The sequence below is a fragment of the Mustelus asterias genome, chromosome 3 (genome assembly GCF_964213995.1).
Source record: "Mustelus asterias chromosome 3, sMusAst1.hap1.1, whole genome shotgun sequence".
Taxonomy (NCBI): Eukaryota; Metazoa; Chordata; class Chondrichthyes; order Carcharhiniformes; family Triakidae; genus Mustelus; species Mustelus asterias.
The window spans coordinates 153267221-153291640 of NC_135803.1; the positions used below are offsets into that span (position 1 = coordinate 153267221).

The 24420-nt window shown below is 48.9% G+C and overlaps 1 protein-coding gene across 1 annotated transcript in view; it reads right to left on the bottom strand.

The window, feature by feature from the left end:
- The window catches only part of LOC144491732 (plexin-A1-like), a 524825-nt gene that overhangs the window by 32676 nt on the left and 467729 nt on the right, over nt 1-24420 (bottom strand). The window contains exons 23-25 of the mRNA XM_078209962.1: nt 15935-16001; nt 3434-3580; nt 2213-2372 (exon numbers count right to left, since the gene is read on the bottom strand). Of these exons, the coding sequence (XP_078066088.1) occupies nt 2213-2372; nt 3434-3580; nt 15935-16001 (374 nt within the window). The remainder of the gene's footprint in view (nt 1-2212; nt 2373-3433; nt 3581-15934; nt 16002-24420) is intronic.

Consider the following 24420-nt stretch of genomic DNA (forward strand, 5'->3'; position numbering starts at 1 on the left):
GGAGGAAACCGGAGCACCCGGAGGAAACCCACGCAGACACGGGGAGAACCTGCAAACTCCACACAGACAGTGACCTGAGCCGGGAATCGAAGCCAGCAGGTCCCTGGCGCTGTGAGGCAGCAGTGCTAACCACTGTGCCACCGTGCCGTCGTTTCTGTTCAAAGCCACTTATCATTCATATCTTAGTCATTATTATCGTTGCGGCAGACAAGGGGTCATCCAGACTCGAAACGTTGGCTCTGTTCTGCCTCCACAGATGCTGTCAGACCTGCTGAGATTTTCCAGCATTTTCTGTTTTTGTCACAGATTCCAGCATCCGCGGCATTTTGCTTTTATCTGGTATTTAATATCCTAAGCACTATTGTAAACACCTGATAATTGTTAATGAAGGTCAATCAACTGCGGAAAGTGACCAATCATAGAATAATGCCGCAGGGAAGGTGGCCATTCGGCCCTTCATGCCTATGCCTCTAAGTGTGGAGTCTCATTCCCTCACAAAGCGAATTGTTGTTGGAGACTTTAAAGACGTCGATTTTTAATCTTTTTTCCATATATTTCTTCATTTTAATTTCTGTTTCTTTCTCTCTTAAACCAATCTTTCTTTCCCATTCTGTATCTGATTTGATACTGAATTCACCCTCCTTCCCAGTTCTACATAAGAACTAGGAGCGGGAGTAGGCCATTTGGCCCCTCGAGCCTGCTCTGGCATTCAATAAGATCCTGGCTTATCTTTTTGCGAACTCAGTTCCACTTACCTGCCCGCTCACTATAACCCTTAACTCCTTTACTGTTCAAAAATCTATCTATCCTTGCCTTAAAAACATTCAATGAGATAGTCTCAACTGCTTCACTGGGCAGGGAATTCCACAGATTCACAACTCTTTGTGTGAAGAAGTTCCTTCTCAACTCAGTCCTAAATCTGCTCCCCCTTATTTTGAGGCCATTCCCCCTAGTTCCGGTTTCACCCGCCAGTGGAAACAACTTCCCTGTTTCTATCTTATCTATTCCCTTCATAATGTTAAATGTTTCTATAAGATCCCCCCGTCATTCTTCTGAATTCCATTGAGTATAGCCCCAGTCTACTCAGTCTCTCCTCATAAGCCAACCCTCTCAACTCTAGAATCAACTTAGTGAATCTCCTCTGCACCCCCTCCAGTGCCAGTATATCCTTTCTCGAGTAAGGAGTCCTCCCTCAGTTTATTTCTCAGTCTTTCAATGCTATTATTCAGAGATTGGAGATAACACTGCTGAATCTTATCGCTCACTGAGGCCCCAGAGGCCTGGTTATTCTCACTGTGCAATTACCAGCTTGCACATTCAGCAGCACTGTGAGCGAACAAAACAATGTTTAAACTGGAACATGCAGAAAGAAATCTACTTCATGGGAAACGACATCAGATGCAATTTTGCACCAGAATATTTTTTGTGTGTTACTTTTTAAACGACTTCTCTGTTTCTTCAATTTAAACCATTTCCACATTCCCCATTGAGTTATAGAGCAATACAGCACGGAAACAGGTCCTTCGGCCCCACCGGTCCATGCCAACCATGGTGCCCTCCCAGCTAGTCCCAACTGCCCGCGTTTGGCTCATATCCCTCTATTCCCATCCATTTACTTATCCAAATGCTTTTTAAATGTTGCTATTGTACCCGCCTCAATCACCTCCTCTGGCAGCTCATTCCATATCCGCACCACCCTCTGCATGAAGAAGTTGCCCCTCAGGTCCCTTTTAAATCTTTCCCTTCTCACCTCAAACTTATGCCCTGTAGTTTGCAATTCCTTGTCCCTGAGGAAAAAAGACTATGGGTGGGATCTTCCGGCCGCGCTCGCCCCAATGCTGGAAAATTCCACCCGAGGTCAATGGACCGTTGCATGATCCGTGTCCCGCCCAGCTATGATTCCCGTGGCGGGCGGCACGGGATAATTTCGCCCAATGTGCGTTAGATAAATTTAAAGCAACATTTTATGGATGCTGGAATCTGAAACAAAAACAGAAAATGCTGGAAAATCTCAGCAGGTCTGACAGCATCTGTGGAAAGAGAACAGAGCCAACTTTTCGAGTCCAGATGACTCCCCCCACTCTGCTGAAGGGTCATCCGGACTCGAAACGTTGGCTCTATTCTCTCTCCACAGATGCTGTCAGACCCGCTGAGATTTTCCAGCGTTTTCTGTCCACGCTGTCCATGCCAGTTTATCAATGCAGGCTCTTACCGAGGTCCATGTCAGCTGCCTTGGGACGCTGAGAGTAAGGGACACCTTTGTAACACGCGTCCAATAACTTGTCCTTCACTTGCATGACAGTGTCACAGTTCAGCACTTTGACTGGGATCTCTGGAGCGTTCTCGTTCTCCGGGTTCACGCAGTTCAGGGTCTGTCGGAGGAAGCAGATGTGATCCACGTGGGAAAAACGACCACTCGCAAAGCCTGCGGTGCTGGGCCTCAGGGTAGCCTCTCCCTGCAACTGATCCGTCTACGCAAAACCGCAGCCTCCAAACTGGCTTCTCAAGGCCAATACCTATCCCTCAACTCACACCCCGAGAGCCAGACTGATCAGATAACAAGCCGCTTGTGGGGTCTTGCCGTGTAAAAACAAAATGGCTGACGTTTTCGCTGCATGAAAGGAGTGACTACACTTTGAAAAAAAACAGTGCTTCATTGAGCGTGGGAGAAATCTTTGTGCCCTTTCTACCACAGAGTGAAATCAGTGACCCCATTCCGGCACTCAAGTGTGGAACCATGCTGCAACTTGTGCCATTCTTTCAACAAGGTGTTAAACAGAGGCCCCATCTGCAGGATCGGTCAGAGGGCGGTGGGGGAGTGGGGGGCACCTAAGATCTCACGGCCATTATTCGGAGGAGGGGTGTGGGAGTTTAACCCCAATGTAATGGGCCAAAATTCATTCCTCAAAAAAAACATGTAAGGGTCGCGAATGAAGCCCAGTCCATCACGCAAACCAGCTTCCCATCCATTGACTCTGTCTACACTTCCTGCTGCCTCGGCAAAGCAGCCAGTATAATTAAGGACCCCACACACCCCGGACATTCTCTCTTGCACCTTCTTCCATCAGGAAAAAGATATGAAAGTCTGAGGTCACGTAGCAACCAACTCAAGAACAGCTTCTTCCCTGCTGCTGTCAGACTTTTGAATGGACCTACCTTGCATTAAGTTGATCTTTCTCTACACCCTAGCTATGACTGTAACACAACATTCTGCACTCTCTCCTTTCCTTCTCTATGAACGGTATGCTTGGTCTATATAGCGCGCAGGAAACAATACTTTTCACTGTATACTAATACATGTGACAATAATAAATCAAATCAATACTCCAAATGCGCTCTAACCAATATCGCTGCAACTCTTGTACTCAAGAAGTATCTTGAAGTATCACAATGGATGGTAGAGGATTTGCAAAGCACTGGTCAAGGTACTTACCACCGTCTTGTAGTCAATCTGCTGACGGATGAGTTTGTCCTCACTCAGAGAGTAGCGTGCCTCTCCGGTGATGGCATCTATGGGTCCTTTTTCCATCTGCTGCTTGATGGCGCAATACAGCATGAAGAGCGGCTCGCCGGCACATTCCTACACAGCGCAAAGCAAGAAAGGGGGAAAACGGTGAGTTCAGTCTCTCCTGGTGTCTTGCTGCCCAACTGCCTCATGCCAAGACAGTCAACACCACCGCTGGTGCCAAACAAGAGTTCGTATCGTTAGCCCGGACCAGAAAAGTGGGTTCAATCAGAGCTCAGTACAGTTGACGTTGCAACTGGCTTCAAGGTACATGCGCGGTTAGTGGAGGGAGGGAGGGAGGGAGGGAGGGAGGGAGGGAGGGAGGGAGGGAGGGAGGGAGGGAGGGAGAGAGGGAGAGAGGGAGGGGCAAATGGGCTTCTGACCACCCACTGGGAGTGCAGTATAAAATTAAATCAAGATGTGGAGTTGCCTGTGTTGGACTGGGGAGGGCACAGTAAGTAGTCTCACAACACCAGATTAAAGTCCAACAGGTTTAATTGGTAGCACGAGCTTTCGGAGTGCTGCCACTCACCTGATGAAGGAACAGCGCTTCAAAAACTCATGCTACCAAATAAACCTGTTGGATTTTAACCTGGTGTTGTGACACTACTTATTGAAATTAAATCAACATAGATTAAAAATAAGCAGAATATTGCAGATGCTGGAATCTGAAACAAGAACAAATAGATGCTGGAAAAGCTCAGCAGGTCTGGCAGCATCTGCAGGGAGAGAAAACAGAGTTAAAGGTTCGAGCGCCAGGCTGATTCTGGGGATGGCGGGACTGATGTATGAGGCGAGATTGACTAGGTTAGGATTGTTTTCGCTGGAGTTCAGACCAATGAAGGGGGGATCTCACAGACTTATAAAATTCTAACAGGACTAGACAGGGTAGATGCAGGGAGGATGTTCCCGATGGTGGGGGTGTCCAGAACCAGGGGGCCACAGTCTGAGGATTCAGGGTAGACCATTTAGGACGGAGGTGAGGAGACATTTCTTCACTCAAAGAGTGGTGAGCCTGTGGAATTCACTACTACAGGAAGTAGTTGATGCCAAAACATTGAATGTATTCAAGAGGCAGCTGGATATAGCACTTGGGGCGAATGGGATCAAAGGTTATGGGGAGAAAGCAGGATTAGGCTGTTGAGTTGGACGATCAACGGAGCCGATTCGAAAGGGCAAATGGCCTCTTCCTGCTCCTATCTTCTATGTTTCTATGAGTCCTTTGACTCTTCATCAGAACTGAAGGGAGGGAGAATGTGTTAGAGCTGTGGGGGATTGCAACCAAAAGCAGTAACTTTAAGAACAAAAGACAGATGACCTGGTGTGGCAGAGTGTGGGGCGGGGGGGGGGGGGGGGGGGGGGGGGGGAGACGGGTTTAGATTGAGGTAATAAATTTAGATTAAATAAAAAGGGGTTTAAGATGGAGGGGAAGGTGACAATCTAAAGTTCCCCAACCCAACACTGAGTCCTGAGGGCTACAATGTGCCACATTGGAAGATGAGATGCTGCACCTCCATCTTACACCAGGATTCACCGGGGCATGACAGCAGGCTAAGGATGGACATGTGGACGGGACATTAAATCAGAGCTTTAGAGAGATTGTCACTGGCAATCCAGAGGCTAATGCTCGGCATCATGGGGTCGAATCTCACCACAGCAGCCGGTGGAATTAGTAGATCTGGAATATCATCGTCTCAGTAACAGCGACTATGACAACGATCACTGATTGTCGTGAAAATTCACCTGAGTCACTAATGAAGGAAGTCTGCTGTCCTTACCCTGACGCTTAACTGCCCTCTGGAGTGGCCTAGCCAACCCTCCATTTGAGGGTATTTAGGGATAGTTAACAAATGGGATGGTAGCCGAGACTAGAGGAATTTGTCCAACCCCATTGGGACTGCAGTAAGGATGCTGGGACAATCTTTTCCATGGACAACTTGCTCAGATACTTCAGTAGATGCGCCCTCTCCTCCTGTACATCCTCACTCTCACAGGCAGGAAGATAAACAGAAAGGGGGGTTGGGAGTGGGGATGCAGTCGCAGGAAAGTAAGAGAGAGAGATGGAGTGTGAGCAGAAAAGGTAGTGGAAGCAGATAAGGGGCATCTTGACAAATACATGAATAGGATGGGAATAGATGGATACGGTCCCTGGAAGGGTAGGGGGTTTTAGTTCAGTCGGGCAGCATGGTCGGTGCAGGCTTGGAGGGCCGAAGGGCCTGTTCCTGTGCTGTAATTTTCTTTGTTCTTCTTCTAAAAGTTTAAAGTTTATTTATTCGTGTCACAAGTAGGCTTACATTAACACTGCAACAATGAAGTTACTGTGAAAATCCCCTAGTCGCCACACTCCGGCGCCTGTTCGGGTACACTTAGGGAGAATTTAGCACGGCCAATGCACCTAACCAACATGTCTTTCAGACTGTGGGAGGAAACCGGAGCACCCGGAGGAAACCCACGCAGACACGGGGAGAAAATGTAGACTCTGCACAGACAGTGACCCAAGCCGGGAATTGAACCCGGGTCGCTGGGGCCGTGAGGCAGCAGTGCTAACCATTGTGCCACCATGCCACCCAGAAAGAGGAAGGGGGGAAGTACGAAAGAGAGAAAGAAAATAAAAATGTGTTTCACAGATAGAAAAACATGGGGAATGAAAAAGATGGAGGATAAACGGAGAGATGGGTAAACAAAGCTGGAGAGTGAAGAGGATACAGAAGCAGTGAGAGAGGACATGAAGACAGCATAATTGGCGAAGAAGGGTGGCACAGTGGTTAACACTGCTGCCTCACAGCGCCAGAGACCTGGGTTCGATTCCTGGCTTGGGTCATTGTGTGGAGTTTGCACATTCTCCCCGTTTCTGCGTGGGTTTCCTCCGGGTGCTCCGGTTTCCTCCCATACTCCAAAGATGTGCTGGTTAAAATTTTTCAAGTTTATTTATTAATCACAAGTAAGGCTTACATTAACACTGCAATGAAGTTACTGTGAAATGCCCCGAGTCGCCACACTCCGGTGCCCGTTCGGGCCAATGCACCTAACCAGCACGTCTTTCAGACTGTGGGAGGAAACCGGAGCACCTGGAAGAAACCCACACAGATACCGGGAGAATGTGCAAACTCCACACAGACAGTGGCCCAAGCCGGGAATCAAACCCAGGTCCCTGGAGCTGTGATGCAGCAGTGCTAACCACTGTGCCACCGTGCCGCCCCAACCGTGCCATGCCAGCTGGTTAGGTTGATTGGCCATGCTAAATTAACCCTAGTGCGAAGGGGACTCGCAGAGTAAATATGGGGGCTTACAGGGATAGGGCCTGGGTGGGATCGTGGTCCGTGCAGACTCGATGGGCCGAATGGCACTGCAGGGATTCTATTCTAAGGATGAAAGGCGTTACATTGCAAGCAACTCAGTGAGCCAGAACACATTCTCCACAATTACTGCCACAGAGACGAGCAAACAGCAAACATCTTTCAGAGGCTAACTGGCATCGTTACTGAAGAAAAGACTTTGATGAGCATCAAACAGAAACAAACCAAAGTGGAGGAGGGGGACAAATGGTTTGATCGGGAGCAGCCTGGAGATAGAAGCAGGCTTCATATTGTTGACTCATGTTGCAGTGGTGTGATTGTTCCGGGACGTGCCTCACTCTGTCTCTCCTGCGCTGACTCAAATTGAAAGCACGAACAATCCTTCTCTCACCATATGCTGTTAGCATCTCCTTATCATCTCCCATAATTAAACAGGCAGCTGCTAACGAGCTTCAATACAGATACTCCACAGCCAGGACCTCCGACACCACGCTTGTCCCAAAAATTATCTTTGATCTGTGAATCTGACTTCATTAAAGTCAGTTGGACAAGGAAGAGGTGGCGGGAGAGGGGGGAGAACAACTCAATGTTGTAGGAAGATCGCAAGAAACTACAAAGAGTCGTGAAGGTAGCCCAATCCATCACGCAAACCAGCCTCCCATCTATTGACTCTGTCTACATTTCCCGCTGCCTCGGAAAAGCAGCCAGCATAATTAAGGGACCCACGCACCCCGGCCATTCTCTCCTCCACCTTCTTCCGTCGGGAAAGTCTGAGGTCACGTACCAACCGACTCAAGAACAGCTTCTTCCCTGCTGGGTTCGATTCCCGGCTTGGGTCACTGTCTGCGGGGGTTTCCTCCGGGTGCTCCGGTTTCCTCCCACAGTCCAAAGGTGTGCGGGTTAGGTTGATTGGCCATGCTAAAATTGCCCTTAGTGTCCTGGGATGCGTAGGTTAGAGGGATTAGTGGGTAAATATGTAAGGATATGGGGATAGGGCCTGGGTGGGATTGTGGTCGGTGCAGACTCGATGGGCCGAATGGCCTCTTCCTGTGCTGCAGGGTTTCTAAGATTTCTTCTAAGAAATCAAATCAAAATTAAAATAAACACGATGATAAACACAGCATTGGAAAGGCACTAACTTGGTTGTGCACCTGATGTAAGATGAAAAGCTTCAGCAACATGTCTCTACCTAACAGCAAATATAGATTCATCTCCAGGATACATCGACCAGTAAAAAGCCCAGAAGGAAATTCAGTGACATAGAATCATAGAATCCCTACAGTACAGAAGGAGGCCATTTGGCCCATCGAGTCTGCACCGTCAACAATCTCACCCAGGCCCTACCCTTGAACTCCCACGTAATCCCTCTGACACGAAGGGGACATCCCACCCAGGCCTGTTCCTCATAGCCCCAAGTATTTACCCCATGGCTAATCCCCCTAACCTACACATCTTGGGACACTAAGGGGCAATTTAGCATGGGCAATCCACCTAACCCTCACATCTTTGGAGTGTGGGAGGAAACCGGAGCACCCGGAGGAAACCCATGCAGACACGGGGAGAATGTACAAGCTCCACACAGACAATGACTCGAGGCCGGAATTCAACCTGGGTCCCTGGCGCTGTGAGACAGCAGTGCTAACCACTGTGCCACCGTGCCGTAAAGAATCAAATGATGTTAAACCGTTGGTTAGTTTTTTGAAATGTTGGAGTTTTGCGTGGCAGCAGGTAGGGGAAGAGGTTGTTTGAGGGACCGTAAAGATTCATCCAATCAGGTGACAAGGAGCCCACCCATTATCCAATCAGCGATGGAAGGAGGGGCAACAGAAGGATGGACATGTGGGCCAGCCAATGGTAGAAGCATGGTGTGATGAAAACTGCAGGAAAAGCACCAATCAGGTTTGGAGAGGCGATGGCCTAGCGGCATTATCACTAGACTATTAATCCAGAAACTCAGCTAATGCTTTGGGGGACACGGCAGTTGGTGGAATTTGAATTCAATAAAAAAATATCTGGAATTAAGAATCTACTGATGACCATGAAGCCTTTGTCAGAAAAACCCATCTGGTTCACGGATTTCTCAGTAACTTCATTGCAGTGTGAATGTAAGCCTACCTGTGACTAATAAATGAACTTTAACGTTTAACTTTAATGCCCTTTAGGGAAGGAAATCTGTCATCCTTACCCGGTCTGGCCTACATGTGAGTCCAGAGCCACAGCAATGTGGTTGACTCTCAACCTTCCTTGGGCAACTAGGGATGGGCAATGAATGCTGGACAGCCAGCGACGCCCATGTCCCACGTATAAATAAAAATAATAAAAAAGCACAGGGGAATAAAACAGAGAGATTTTCCAGGATGATCTACCTGTCAGTTAAACAAAATATATAAAACAGGGAGGGAAAGAAAATAAAGGTTTGAATGAAACGCCATGGAGGGGTGCTGCTTATGAGCAACATTCAGGCAAATCTATACACAGGTCCAAAGATGTGCAGGTTAGGTTGATTGGCCATGCTAAATCACTCCTTAGTGTCGGAGGGATTAGCAGGATAAATAGGTGGGGTTATGGGGATAGGGCCTGGATGGGATTGTGGTCGGTGCAGGCTCAATGGGCTGAATGGCCTCCTTCTGCGCTGTAGGGATTCTATGATTCTATGAAGTTTACCCAAAATCCTGAGGCAGCTAATCTCGCAGCTCAAAGGAGGGAACCCTTTAATCACAGTTGCCATGGTGACTGAGGCAAGCAGTGAGATACAGAAACGAGCAAGAGAATTCTTAAAGAAAAATAAATCCACTCTCCTCGCTGAAGACCACATTCCGGAGGGAACAACATGAAGGGTGCCCGGAAAAATCTTCAGCCTCCCAATCAAGATACAAAAGTCTGAGGTCACGGACCAACCAACTCAGAAACAGCTTCTTCCCTGCTGCTGTCAGACATTTGAATGGACCTACCTCGCATTCAGTTGATCATTCCCTACACCCTAGCTATGACTGTAACACCACATTCTACACCCTCTTGTTTCCTTCTCTATGAACAGTATAGCACGCAAGAAACAATGCTTTTCACTGTATACTAATACATGTGACATTAATAAATCAAATCGAATCTCACTCTCTGGCTGGCCTGCCAGCTTGTACCAGGGAGGACTGAACATCTTAAAAGATAAAAAAAAAGCAGCTAACATTTTCATCGACAATCGTTGGATACAGCTATAGAGAAACTCAAAGGAGCAGAACGTCCATCGAGTAACAGCTTTGCCAGTGTGAGTTCATCGAATTCTGCTCACTAAATTGCAAGATGTGCTTCGATAAAGGTGCAACTTTGCCCAGTTTAATCTTATCACAGAAATCATAGAAACCCTACAGCACAGAAAGAGGACATTCGGCCCATCGAGTCTGCACCGACCACAATCCCACCCAGGCCCTACCCCATATCCCTACATATTTACCCACTAATCCCTCTAACCTACGCATCCCAGGACACTAAGGGCAATTTTAGCATGGCCAATCAACCTAACCCGCACACCTTTGGACTGTGGGAGGAAACCGGAGCACCCGGAGGAAACCCCCGCAGACACGAGGAGAATGTGCAAACTCCACACAGACAGTGACCCAAGCCGGGAATCGAACCCAGGTCCCTGGAGCTGTGAAGCAGCAGTGCTAACCCACTGTGCTACCGTGCCGTGCATTATCCTTCGAGAATGCCGACTGCACCCTCTCTCAGTCGCAGCATCAAGCTGATTCTTTCATGACTCTTCTGTCCTGACTCTTACTGGAGGTACAGTTCCGTGGGTACTGACTCTCACAGGGTGTGACCCCACACTTGCACTCCCACTGGGGTATGGCTCCACGCACATTAACTCTCACTGGGGTGCGGGGTCCACACACACTGACTCTCACTGGCGTACGGGTTCCAAACACACTGACTCTCACTGGGGTACAGGTTCCACACACACTGACTCTCACTGGGGTACGGGTTCCACACACACTGACTCTCACTGGGGTATAGGTTCCCACACACTGACTCTCACTGGCGTACGGGTTCCACGCACATTAACTCTCACTGGGGTGCGGGTTCCACACACACTGACTCTCACTGGGGTACGGGTTCCACACACACTGACTCTCACTGGCGTACGGGTTCCAAACACACTGACTCTCACTGGCGTACAGGTTCCACACACACTGACTCTCACTGGGGTACGGGTTCCACACATACTGACTCTCACTGGGGTACGGGTTCCACACACACTGACTCTCACTGGCGTACGGGTTCCACACACACTGACTCTCACTGGCGTACGGGTTCCACACACACTGACTCTCACTGTGGAACGGGTTCCATACACACTGACTCTCACTGGGGTATGGGTTCCATATACACTGACTCTCACTGGGGTATGGGTCCCACACACACTGACTCTCACTGTGGAACGGGTTCCATACACACTGACTCTCACTGGGGTATGGGTTCCATATACACTGACTCTCACTGGGGTACGGGTTCCACACACACTAACACTCACTGGGGTACGGGTTCCACACACACTGACTCTCACTCGTGTATGGATTCCACACACACTGACTCTCACTGGGGTACGGGTTCCATACACACTGACTCTCAATGGGGTACGGGTTCCACACACACTGACTTTCTCTGGGGTACGGGTTCCACACACACTGACGCTCACCGGGGTACTGACTCTCACTGAGGTACAGTACGATAGCGATGGAGTGTATTAGCCAGTGAATTCCAGAGGTTAAGGCCTCAGTGCCTGAAAACATGCCCTGTAGTGCTGGATCTTGGGAAGTGGCAGTGTACACAAGATGTCAGGGTTGGGGAATAACATTGCCAGACACTTGAGGGAGCCGACATGGAACTTTTGACAGGAGTGCGAGGGTTCTGGTTGCTTTAGATTGGCGGCTGGGAAGATTACAGTTGGGGAGGCGATGGCCTAGTGGTATTATCGCCAGACTATTAATCCAGAAACTCAGCTAATGTCCTGCGGACACGGGCTTGAATCCCGCCATGGCAGATGGTGGAATTTGAATTCAATAAAAAAGAATCTGGAATTAAGATGACTATAAAACCATTGTTGATTGTTGGGAAAACCCATCTGGTTCACTCATGTCCTTTAGGGAAGTAAATCTGCCGTCCTTACCTGGTCTGGCCTACATGTGACTCCAGAGCCACAGCAATGTGGTTGACTCTCAACTGCCCTCAGGCAACTAGGGATGGGCAATAAATGCTGGCCAGCCAGTGACGCCCATGTCCCACAAATGAATTAAAAAAGATGGCCTTAGAAATCAGCAGAGAGATAGAGTATTGTATGATTAGATAAAAACCTGTCGGGAAAAGGAAGGGTTACAGTCTGCACAGACCCACTCACACAGCTGGTGATTTAGAAAGGGAGACAGAGGCCCAACAACTCTCTCACATAAAGCCAGCCTCTCTGTACACTTCTGGGATGCAATGGCCCTTCATACAAAAGATCGCACAAATATTCATTGCTTTTAGACTAAACGATCGTTCCTTTCCGCTTTGAAATAGGCTTAATGGAAAAAAACATTGATAATCCAATTTATTCCTTAGAAATTGATGCGTTATTTGGATGTACATCCGGCTCTGAAATGCCCATGTCTCTGCGCAATCCTATTATTTTATTTATAAAGCAATGGTCACTATCTCCCTGAACATGACTAAAATATACGTTCTTTGGACAGCGCACTGCACTCCGACAAGAGCCTGTCAGCACAGATGCAATTTCTGCTCTTCAATTCATTGACGTTGGCTCTTCCAGGACATAAAAGCGAAGATCCACTTGAGGCATGCATTATTGATGAAGAACTCACTTCAGGGACCTCTGAAAGATCGAATCCCTGATTCTCCAACATGTTCGCTCAGCTCCATCCCTGGGATTACAATGCCGAGATCTGGAGCTGACATTCACTCCTTGATCATTAAGCTTTGAACCCGAATTCTGATTCGTCCCTCACCACCAAATGCACATCCCCCCACCCCTCCACACAGCAAAAATAATAATTTTTTGGCTTTTCCTGTTTTACCACTGGCTTGGGGGTGGCACGGTGGCACAGTGGTTAGCACTGCTGCCTCACAGCGCCAGGGACCTGGCTTGAGTCACTGTCTATGTGGAGTCTGCACATTCTCCCCGTGTCTACGTGGGTTTCCTCCGGGTGCTCCGGTTTCCTCCCACAATGTGCGGGTTAGGTGGATTGGCTATGCTAAATTGCCCCTTAGTGTCAGGGGGACTAACTGGGGTAAATGTATGGGGGTAGGGTCTGGGTGGGATTGTGGTCGGTGCAGACTCGATGGGCCAAATGGTGCACTGTAGGATTCTATGAACATTTAAGGCTATTGGATAAGTGCCGGTAAATGGGATTAGGTAGGTAGTTCTCACTTGTCGGTGCACAATTGATGGGCCAAAAGGCCTCACCTGCGCTCTGCGATTCTGTGAAGGGACTTAAAACAGGGCAATAGGGTTGTCGGCCTCTTCACAGCTGCCCTGAAGCCCCCAGGATTGAATAAAAGAACCATCTCTGCGGCACTTTGCGGCCAGAGTTTTACCGGCACGCCCACCCCGATTCCGGGGGCGGGCGAGGCTCGGAGAACGGCATTCTCCGTTGGCCTGGGGCGGGACCGCACGAACCTCGGGCGGACGTGCCGGTAAAATTCCGCCCTGAGATTCCCAAATGTTTTTGCCAACCCTACTATGATATATTTATCACCTTTTTAAATGTTCTTCCTTTCACCCCAAGTGGTAAGGAAGAGTTTATGAAGGGATAGAGACGGGGGTCAGGTGAGTGGGCAAAAACTTGGCAGGTGGAATATAATGTCGGAAAATGTGAAGTGATGCACTTTGGTAGGAAGACTAAAGGGGCTGAATATTATTTAAATAGAGAAAGACTGCAGAAAGCTGCAGCACGGGGGGATTTGGGGATCCTCATGCATAAACCACAAAAAGCTGGCATACAGGTTCAGCAGGTAATGGGGAAAGCAAATGGAATATTGGCCTTAATTTCAACGGGAATGGAGAACAAAATAAGGAAGTCTTGCTAAAACAGTACAAGACACTAGATAGACCAGACCTGGAATATTTTGGTCCTCTTATCAAGGGAAATAAATGCTGGCATTAGAGGCAGTCCGGGGAAGGTTCACGAGGTTGATCCTGGGTACGGAGCATTCCATCGGGACAGACTCGCATCCTTTTGAATAGCGTGATTTCTTCCCATCTCAGTCCTGAGACCGTGCCCCCATGTTTTAAATTCCCCGACCAGCGGAACCAATCTCTCCGTGTCCACCCTGTCAATCATAGAACCATAGAATCCCCACAGCGCAAGTGAAGGCCATTCAGCCCATTGAATCTGCACCGACTCTTCAAAAGAGCATCTTATCCACCTCTCCCACCACCCCGCAATATCCCCATAACCCCGTGCATTTACCAGGCTAATCCCCCTAACGTAGACATCTTTGGACACTAAGGGGCAATTTAGCAAGGCCAATCCACCTCACCTGCACATCTTTGGAGAGTGGGAGTAAACCAGAGCACCCAGAGGAAACCCACGCAGACACGGGGAGAATGTGCAAACTCCACATAGAAAGTCAAGCATCCTCTGAATCTTGTATGTTTCAATGAGTTAACCTCATTTTCCTGAACTCTAAAGAAGGTAAGCCCAATTTACTCAGCTTCTCACCATAGGGCAACCCTCCCATTCCAGGGACCAGGGCGGCAATGTGGCACAGTGGTTGGCACACTGCTGCCTCACAGCGCCAGGGACCCGGGTTCGATTCCCGGCTTGGGTCACTGTCCTTGCGGAGCCTGTACGAACTCCCTGTGCTGTGTGGGTTTCCTCTGGGTGCTCTGGTTTCCTCCCACAGTCCGAAAGATGTGCTGGTTAGGTGCATTGGCCATGCTAAATTCTCCCTCAGTGTACCTGAACAGGTGCCAGAGTGTGGCAACTAGGGGATTCTCATAGCAACTTCATTGCAGTGTTAATGTAAGCCTACATGTGACAATAATAAATAACCTTTAGCTTAGTGAACCTCTGGCCATACCGCTTCAAGTGCAATACATCCTTACTTAAAAGTAACTGAATAAACTGAGTTACAGTTTACCCTCTGATTCCAGCTTCTCTGCCATTTGGCCATTCACACCTATTTTCCCAATAGGCTGCCATTAGCAGCCTTTCCCCTTGTTTTTGTGGCTATGACTCATCTTTCATTCCCTCCCCCTGCAGTATAAATATCTCCCACTTTCTCTGCCTTTTAGCTTTGACAAAGGGTCGTCTGGACTCGAAACGTCAGCTCTTTTCTCTCCTTACAGATGCTGCCAGACCTGCTGAGATTTTCCAGCATTTTCTCTTTTGGAATACAGAGGAGCTCCCGTGAAGCACAATGAAAGGAGAACATGCCCCTGTCTACATCAACGGGGACAAAGTAGAAAGGGTCAAGAGCTTCAAGTTTTTAGGTGTCCAGATCACCCCATGCTGACACTATAGTTACGAAAGCCCCACCAACGCCTCTACTTTCTCAGAAGACTAAGGAAATTTGGCATGTCAGCTATGACTCTCACCAACTTTTACAGATGCATCACAGAAAGCATTCTTTCTAGTTGTATCACAGCTTGGTATGGCTCCTGCTCTGCCCAAGACCGCAAGAAACTACAAAAGGTCGTGAATGTAGCCCAATCCATCACCCAAACCAGCCTCCCATCCATTGACTCTGTCCACACTTCCCGCTGCCTCGGCCAAGCAGCCAGCATAATCAAGGACCCCACGCACCACGGACATTCTCTCTTCCACCTTCTTCCTTCAGGAAACAGATACAAAAGTCTGAGGACACGTACCAACCGACTCAAGAACAGCTTCTTCCCTGCTGCTGTCAGACTTTTGAATGAACCTACCTTGCATTAAGTTGATCTCTCTCTACACCCTAGCTATGACTGTAACACTACATTCTGCACCCTTTCCTTTCCTTCGCTATGAACGATATGTTTTGCCTGTATAACGCGCAAGAAACAATACTTTTCACTGTATGTTAATACATGTTACAATAATAAATCAAATCATAAATCAAAGTCAGTGACAAGTGAAGATTATAATTGGATCAGTCTTACCTTCAGGAACTTGTACAACAGGAAGGTGAACCAATTTGTCAGCATCTTTTCAGCAACAGATTCTGTCCTGTTTAAAACAATGTTGTAAACATCAATATATGTATATCAATGCCATTTGTTCAGAGTTCACAGTATAACTACCATCTTCATCATCTCTAGATAACCTGCAAGGATTTAGTTTTACATTAAAGTGATAAAATCATAGAATCACTACAGAGCAGAAGGAGGCCATTTGGCCCATCAAGTCTGCACCAATCACAGTCCCACCCAGGCCCTATTCCCATAACCCCACATATTTACCCTGCTAGTCCCCCTGACACTAGGGTCAATTTAGCATAGCCAATCAACCTAACCCGCACATCTTTGGACAGTGGGAGGAAACCGGAGCACCCAGAGGAAACCCACGCAGACTCAGGGAGAACGTGCAAACTCCGTACAGACAGTGACCTGAGGCCGGAATTGAACCCGAGTCCCTAGTGCTGTGAGGCAGCAGTGCTAACCACTGTGCCACTGTGCTGTCCTGTGTCAGTCCTGGTTTTGAATTTATTATTCTAGACTATGCAGGGCAACGATAGGTCATCCCAAAATTTGTTCTGTGATTCACTATCCCAGACAACCAATAGGAATCAGGGATTTGGGATGGTCGGAGAGTTCAGTGAGTTGAGGATGGGGGGTTGGGGGTGGGAGGGGGAGTGGGGTGTGTCGGAGGTCAACTATGAGCAAAGACTGGATAGGCTGGGTTTGTTTTCCCTGGGGCAGAGGCTGAATGGGGATCGGATAGAGGGATACAAAATTATGAGAGGTATAGATAGGGTAGGTCGTAAGAATCTTTTTCCCATTGACAGAGGTGTCTAAGACCAGAGGGCACTGGGTTAAGGTGAAGAGCAAGTGGTTTAGAGGGGATCTGAGGAAAAGGTTTTTTCACCCAGAGGGTGGGGGAGGCAGGAACCCTCACAACATTTAAGATGCATCTGGACAAGCAGTTAAATCGCCAAGGCATTGGAGGCTGTGGAACAAGTGTTGGTAAATAGGATTAGTGTCGATTGGTATTTGATGGTCAGCATTGACATAAGGCCTAAGATAGAGGAGCAGAATTAGGCCATTCAGTCCATTGGGTCTGCTCCACCATTCAATCATGGCTGATATGATTCTCATTCCCATTCTCCTGCCGTCTCCCCGTAACCCTTGATCCCCTTATTGATCAAGAACCCATCTATCTCTGTCTTAAAGATACTCAATGACCTGGCCTCCAAAGCCCTCTGCGCCAATGAGTTCCACAGATTCACCACCCTCTGACTGAAGAAATTCCTCCTCATCGAAATTTTAAAGGAGTGTCCCTTCACTCTGAGGTTGTGCCCTCGAGTTCTAGTCTCTCTCACTAGTGAAAACATCCTCTCCACGTCCACTCTATCCAGGCCTCTCAGTGTTCTCTGTAAGTTTCAATTAGAACCCCCCCTCATCCTTCCAAACTCCAAAAAGTACAGACCCAGTCTCCTCAACCGCTCCTCATATGACAAACCCTTCATTCCTGGGATCATTCATGTGAACCTCCTCTGGACCCCCTCCAAGGCCAGCACATCCTTCCTTAGAAAGTGGGGCCCAAAACTGCTCACAATATTCCAAGTGGAGGCCTGTTTCTCTTCTGTATCACTCCATGAGATCAGTGAGTTAGGGATAGACCAATCAGAAGTTTAAAATCTCCCTGGATGGTACCAGGGAAAGAAGGATTCTCAAGTATCGTTCTTCATGTGGATGGGGAATGGAGCCATTGGTATCTATGGTTGTAGTTCCATTTGACTGATACATTCTTCTCCAGTACAAGATGATGATGACTCAAGGATTCAAGCCACATATTTTGACCGTAGTTTGCCAACAACAACTTGCACTTAAATAGTATCTTGAAATAAAAGGTCGCAAGGTGGCCAAAAGCTTGCTCAGGTAGATTTTAAACAGGGTCTAAAAGCAGGAGAGGTGGGGGCAGAGAGGTCTAAGGAAGACATTCTAGGTCTTAGAACCCAGGCACCAGTAGGCATGGCCACCAATAGTCTGGGTTGGAGGGGGGAGGGTGTTGTAGGACTGGAGGAGGTTACAGAGATGGGGGTATTGTAGGGACTGGAGGAGGTTACAGAGATGGGGGGGGTTGTAGGGACTGGAGAAGCTTACAGAGATAGGAAGGTTGTAAGACTGTCAGAGGTTACAGAGATGGGGGTTTGTAGGACTGGAGGAAGTTACAGAGATGGGGGTATTGTAGGGACTGGAGGAAGTTAAGATTCTCTTAAGGTTAATGCGCAGGTTCAGTCGGCAGTTAGGAAGGCAAATGCAATGTCAGCATTCATGTCGAGAGGACTAGAATACAAGAGCAGGGATGTACTTCTGAGGCTGTATAAGGCTCTGGTCAGACCCCATTTGGAGCATTGTGAGCAGTTTTGGGCCCCATATCTAAGGAAGGATGTGCTGGCCTTGGAAAGGGTCCAGAGGAGGTTCACAAGAATGATCCCTGGAATGGAGAGCTTGTCGTATGAGGAACGGTTGAGGACTCTGAGTTTGTACTCATTGGAATTTAGATGGATGAGGGGGATCTTATTGAAACTCACAGAATATTGCGAGGCCTGGATAGAGTGGACATGGAGAGGATGTTTCCACTAGTAGGAAAAACTAGAACCAGAGGGCACAACCTTAGGCTAAAGAGACGATCCTTTAAAACAGAGATGAGAAGGAATTTCTTCAGCCAGAGAGTGGTGAATCTGTGGAACTCTTTGCCGCAGAAGGCTGTGGAGGCCAGGTCATTGAGTGGCTTTAAGACAGAGATAGATCGGTCTTGATTAATAAGGGGATCAGGAGTTATGGGGAAAAGGCAGGAGAATGGGGATGAGAAAAATATCAGCCATGATTGAGTGGCGGAGCAGACTCGATGGGCCGAGTGGCCTAATTCTGCCCCTATGTCTTATGGTCTTATAGAGATGGGAGGGTTGTAGGACCGGAGGAAGGTACAGAGATAGGGAGGGTTGTAGGGGATTGGTGGAGGCTACAGAGATGGGGGGTTGTAGGGCTGGAGGAGGTTACAAAGATGGGGGGGTTGTAGGACAAGAGGAAGGTACAGAGATGGGAGGGTTGTCGGGACTGAGGGAGTTTATAGAGGATTGGGGGGTTTGTAGGATTGGAGGAGGTTACAGAGATTGGGGGAGAGGGGTATGGGGAGATTCTATATCTTGGTTTCAGATAAAGCTCGGCACAACAACGTGGGCCGAAGGGCCTGTTCTGTGCTGTACTGTTCTATGTTCTATTTGAAAAGAAGAACCAGATAACTTTCTTTAGACGACCGGATCTTCCAGCAACTCCGTCTCACTAGGAACTGAGTCTCCCAATATTCCACAGGGATATTAGAAATGAGAACATGTCAAAGCTACACAACACAGGACCAAATCTATCTCAATCATACTCAGATTGAAAGTGTGGGGATTTGAACTCGCATCTTAGCTGGGACGCTGTCTCCACTTCCCCAACCTCACTGTCTCTTAACTCAGACTCTCTCTCAACATTTACCAATTAATTAAATCCCCAAAGTCACAAGCACACAAGACAGATTCACCTTGTGCTGGCATTTTCTCTCTATAATTGGAACTATATTTTTAAAACAAACATTGCTGGAACAGCAGTCTTGACATGTCGACCAAATGAACTATTCTCTTCTCTGAGCTAATCTCTGCGCTTTACTGGAGGGATGTGAGCGTTGGGAAATGGAACAAGCTGTCCATTCCAAATACCTGCTGTCCCCATCGAACACTCCCAGGACAGGTACAGCACGGGGTTAGATACAGAGTAAAGTTCCCTCTACACTGTCCCCATCAAACACTCCCAGGACAGGTACAGCACGGGGTTAGATACAGAGTAAAGCTCCCTCTACACTGTCCCCATCAAACACTCCCAGGACAGGTACAGCACGGGGTTAGATACAGAGTAAAGCTCCCTCTACACTGTCCCCCATCAAACACTCCCAGGACAGGTACAGCATGGGGTTAGATACAGAGTAAAGCTTCCTCTCCACTGTCCCCATCAAACACTCCCAGGACAGGTACAGCACGGGGTTAGATACAGAGTAAAGCTCCCTCTACACTGTCCCCCATCAAACACTCCCAGGACAGGTACAGCGTGGGGTTAGATACAGAGTAAAGCTCCCGCTCCACTGTCCCCATCAAACACTCCCAAGACAGGTACAGCACGGGGTTAGATACAGAGTAAAGCTCCCTCTCCACTGTCCCCATCAAAAACTCCCAGGACAGGTGCAGCACGGGGTTAGATACAGAGTAAAGCTCCCTCTACACTGTCCCCATCAAACACTCCCAGGACAGGTACAGCACGGGGTTAGATACAGGGTAAAGCTCCCCCTACACTGTCCCCATCAAACACTCCCAGGACAGGTACAGACGGGGTTAGATACAGAGTAAAGCTCCCTCTACACTGTCCCCATCAAACACTCCCAGGACAGGTACAGCACGGGGTTAGATACAGAGTAAAGCTCCCTCTACACTGTCCCCCATCAAACACTCCCAGGACAGGTACAGCACGGGGTTAGATACAGAGTAAAGCTCCCTCTACACTGTCCCCCATCAAACACTCCCAGGACAGGTACAGCACGGGGTTAGATACAGAGTAAAGCTCCCTCTACACTGTCCCCATCAAACACTCCCAGGACAGGTACAGCACGGGGTTAGATACAGAGTAAAGCTCCCTCTACACTGTCCCCATCAAACACTCCCAGGACAGGTACAGCATGGGGTTAGATACAGAGTAAAGCTCCCTCTACACTGTCCCCATCAAACACTCCCAGGACAGGTACAGCTCAGGGTTAGATACAGAGTAAAGCTCCCTCTACACTGTCCCCATCAAAAACTCCCAGGACAGGTGCAGCACGGGGTTAGATACAGAGTAAAGCTCCCTCTCCACTGTCCCCATCAAACACTCCCAGGACAGGTACAACACGGGGTTCGATACAGAGTAAAGCTCCCTCTACACTGTCCCCATCAAACACTCCCAGGACAGGTACAGCACAGGGTTAGATACAGAGTAAAGCTCCGTCTACACTGTCCCCATCAAACACTCCCAGGACAGGTACAGCACAGGGTTAGATACAGAGTAAAGCTCCCTCTACACTGTCCCATCAAACACTCCCAGGACAGGTACAGCACGGGGTTAGATACAGAGTAAAGCTCCCTCTACACTGTCCCCATCAAACACTCCCAGGACAGGTGCAGCACGGGGTTAGATACAGAGTAAAGCTCCCTCTACACTGTCCCCATCAAACACTCCCAGGACAGGTGCAGCACGGGGTTAGATACAGAGTAAAGCTCCCTCTACACTGTCCCCATCAAACACTCCCAGGACAGGTACAACATGGGGTTAGATACAGAGTAAAGCTCCCTCTCCACTGTCCCCATCAAACACTCCCAGGACAGGTACAGCACAGGGTTAGATACAGAGTAAAGCTCCCTCTCCACTGTCCCCCATCAAACACTCCCAGGACAGGTACAGCACGGGGTTAGATACAGAGTAAAGCTCCCTCTACACTGTCCCCATCAAACACTCCCAGGACAGGTGCAGCACGGGGTTAGATACAGAGTAAAGCTCCCTCTACACTGTCCCCATCAAACACTCCCAGGACAGGTACAGCACGGGGTTAGATACAGAGTAAAGCTCCCTCTACACTGTCCCCATCAAACACTCCCAGGACAGGTGCAGCACGGGGTTAGATACAGAGTAAAGCTCCCTCTACACTGTCCCCATCAAACACTCCCAGGACAGGTACAGCACGGGGTTAGATACAGAGTAAAGCTCCCTCTACACTGTCCCCCATCAAACACTCCCAGGACAGGTACAGCACGGGGTTAGATACAGAGTAAAGCTCCCTCTACACTGTCCCCCATCAAACACTCCCAGGACAGGTACAGCACGGGGTTAGATACAGAGTAAAGCTCCCTCTACACTGTCCCCATCAAACACTCCCAGGACAGGTACAGCACGGGGTTAGATACAGAGTAAAGCTCCCTCTACACTGTCCCCATCAAACACTCCCAGGACAGGTACAGCATGGGGTTAGATACAGAGTAAAGCTCCCTCTACACTGTCCCCATCAAACACTCCCAGGACAGGTACAGCTCAGGGTTAGATACAGAGTAAAGCTCCCTCTACACTGTCCCCATCAAAAACTCCCAGGACAGGTGCAGCACGGGGTTAGATACAGAGTAAAGCTCCCTCTCCACTGTCCCCATCAAACACTCCCAGGACAGGTACAACACGGGGTTCGATACAGAGTAAAGCTCCCTCTACACTGTCCCCATCAAACACTCCCAGGACAGGTACAGCACAGGGTTAGATACAGAGTAAAGCTCCGTCTACACTGTCCCCATCAAACACTCCCAGGACAGGTACAGCACAGGGTTAGATACAGAGTAAAGCTCCCTCTACACTGTCCCATCAAACACTCCCAGGACAGGTACAGCACGGGGTTAGATACAGAGTAAAGCTCCCTCTACACTGTCCCCATCAAACACTCCCAGGACAGGTGCAGCACGGGGTTAGATACAGAGTAAAGCTCCCTCTACACTGTCCCCATCAAACACTCCCAGGACAGGTGCAGCACGGGGTTAGATACAGAGTAAAGCTCCCTCTACACTGTCCCCATCAAACACTCCCAGGACAGGTACAACATGGGGTTAGATACAGAGTAAAGCTCCCTCTCCACTGTCCCCATCAAACACTCCCAGGACAGGTACAGCACAGGGTTAGATACAGAGTAAAGCTCCCTCTCCACTGTCCCCCATCAAACACTCCCAGGACAGGTACAGCACGGGGTTAGATACAGAGTAAAGCTCCCTCTACACTGTCCCCATCAAACACTCCCAGGACAGGTGCAGCACGGGGTTAGATACAGAGTAAAGCTCCCTCTACACTGTCCCCATCAAACACTCCCAGGACAGGTACAGCACGGGGTTAGATACAGAGTAAAGCTCCCTCTACACTGTCCCCATCAAACACTCCCAGGACAGGTGCAGCACGGGGTTAGATACAGAGTAAAGCTCCCTCTACACTGTCCCCATCAAACACTCCCAGGACAGGTACAGCACGGGGTTAGATACAGAGTAAAGCTCCCTCTACACTGTCCCCATCAAACACTCCCAGGACAGGTACAGCACGGGGTTAGATACAGAGTAAAGCTCCCTCTACACTGTCCCCCATCAAACACTCCCAGGACAGGTACAGCACGGGGTTAGATACAGAGTAAAGCACCCTCTACACTGTCCCCATCAAACACTCCCAGGACAGGTGCAGCACGGGGTTAGATACAGAGTAAAGCTCCCTCTACACTGTCCCCATCAAACACTCCCAGGACAGATACAGCACGGGGTTAGATACAGACTAAAGCTCCCTCTACACTGTCCCCATCAAACACTCCCAGGACAGGTACAGCACGGGGTTAGATACAGAGTAAAGCTCCCTCTACACTGTCCCCCATCAAACACTCCCAGGACAGGTACAGCACGGGGTTAGATACAGAGTAAAGCTCCCTCTACACTGTCCCCATCAAACACTCCCAGGACAGGTACAGCACGGGGTTAGATACAGAGTAAAGCTCCCTCTACACTGTCCCCCATCAAACACTCCCAGGACAGGTACAGCACGGGGTTAGATACAGAGTAAAGCTCCCTCTACACTGTCCCCATCAAACACTCCCAGGACAGGTACAGCACGGCGTTAGATACAGAGTAAAGCTCCCTCTACACTGTCCCCCATCAAACACTCCCAGGACAGGGACAGCACGGGGTTAGATACAGATTAAAGCTCCCTCTACACTGTCCCCATCAAACACTCCCAGGACAGGTACAGCACGGGGTTAGATACAGAGTAAAGCTCCCTCTACACTGTCCCCATCAGCACTCCCAGGACAGGTACAGCACGGGGTTAGATACAGAGTAAAGCTCCCTCTCCACTGTCCCCATCAAACACTCCCAGGACAGGTACAGCACGGGGTTAGGTACAGAGTAAAGCTCCCTTTCCACTGTCCCCATCAAAAACTCCCAGGACAGGTGCAGCACGGGGTTAGATACAGAGTAAAGCTCCCTCTCCACTGTCCCCATCAAACACTCCCAGGACAGGTACAACACGGGGTTCGATACAGAGTAAAGCTCCCTCTACACTGTCCCCATCAAACACTCCCAGGACAGGTACAGCACAGGGTTAGATACAGAGTAAAGCTCCGTCTACACTGTCCCCATCAAACACTCCCAGGACAGGTACAGCACAGGGTTAGATACAGAGTAAAGCTCCCTCTACACTGTCCCATCAAACACTCCCAGGACAGGTACAGCACGGGGTTAGATACAGAGTAAAGCTCCCTCTACACTGTCCCCATCAAACACTCCCAGGACAGGTGCAGCACGGGGTTAGATACAGAGTAAAGCTCCCTCTACACTGTCCCCATCAAACACTCC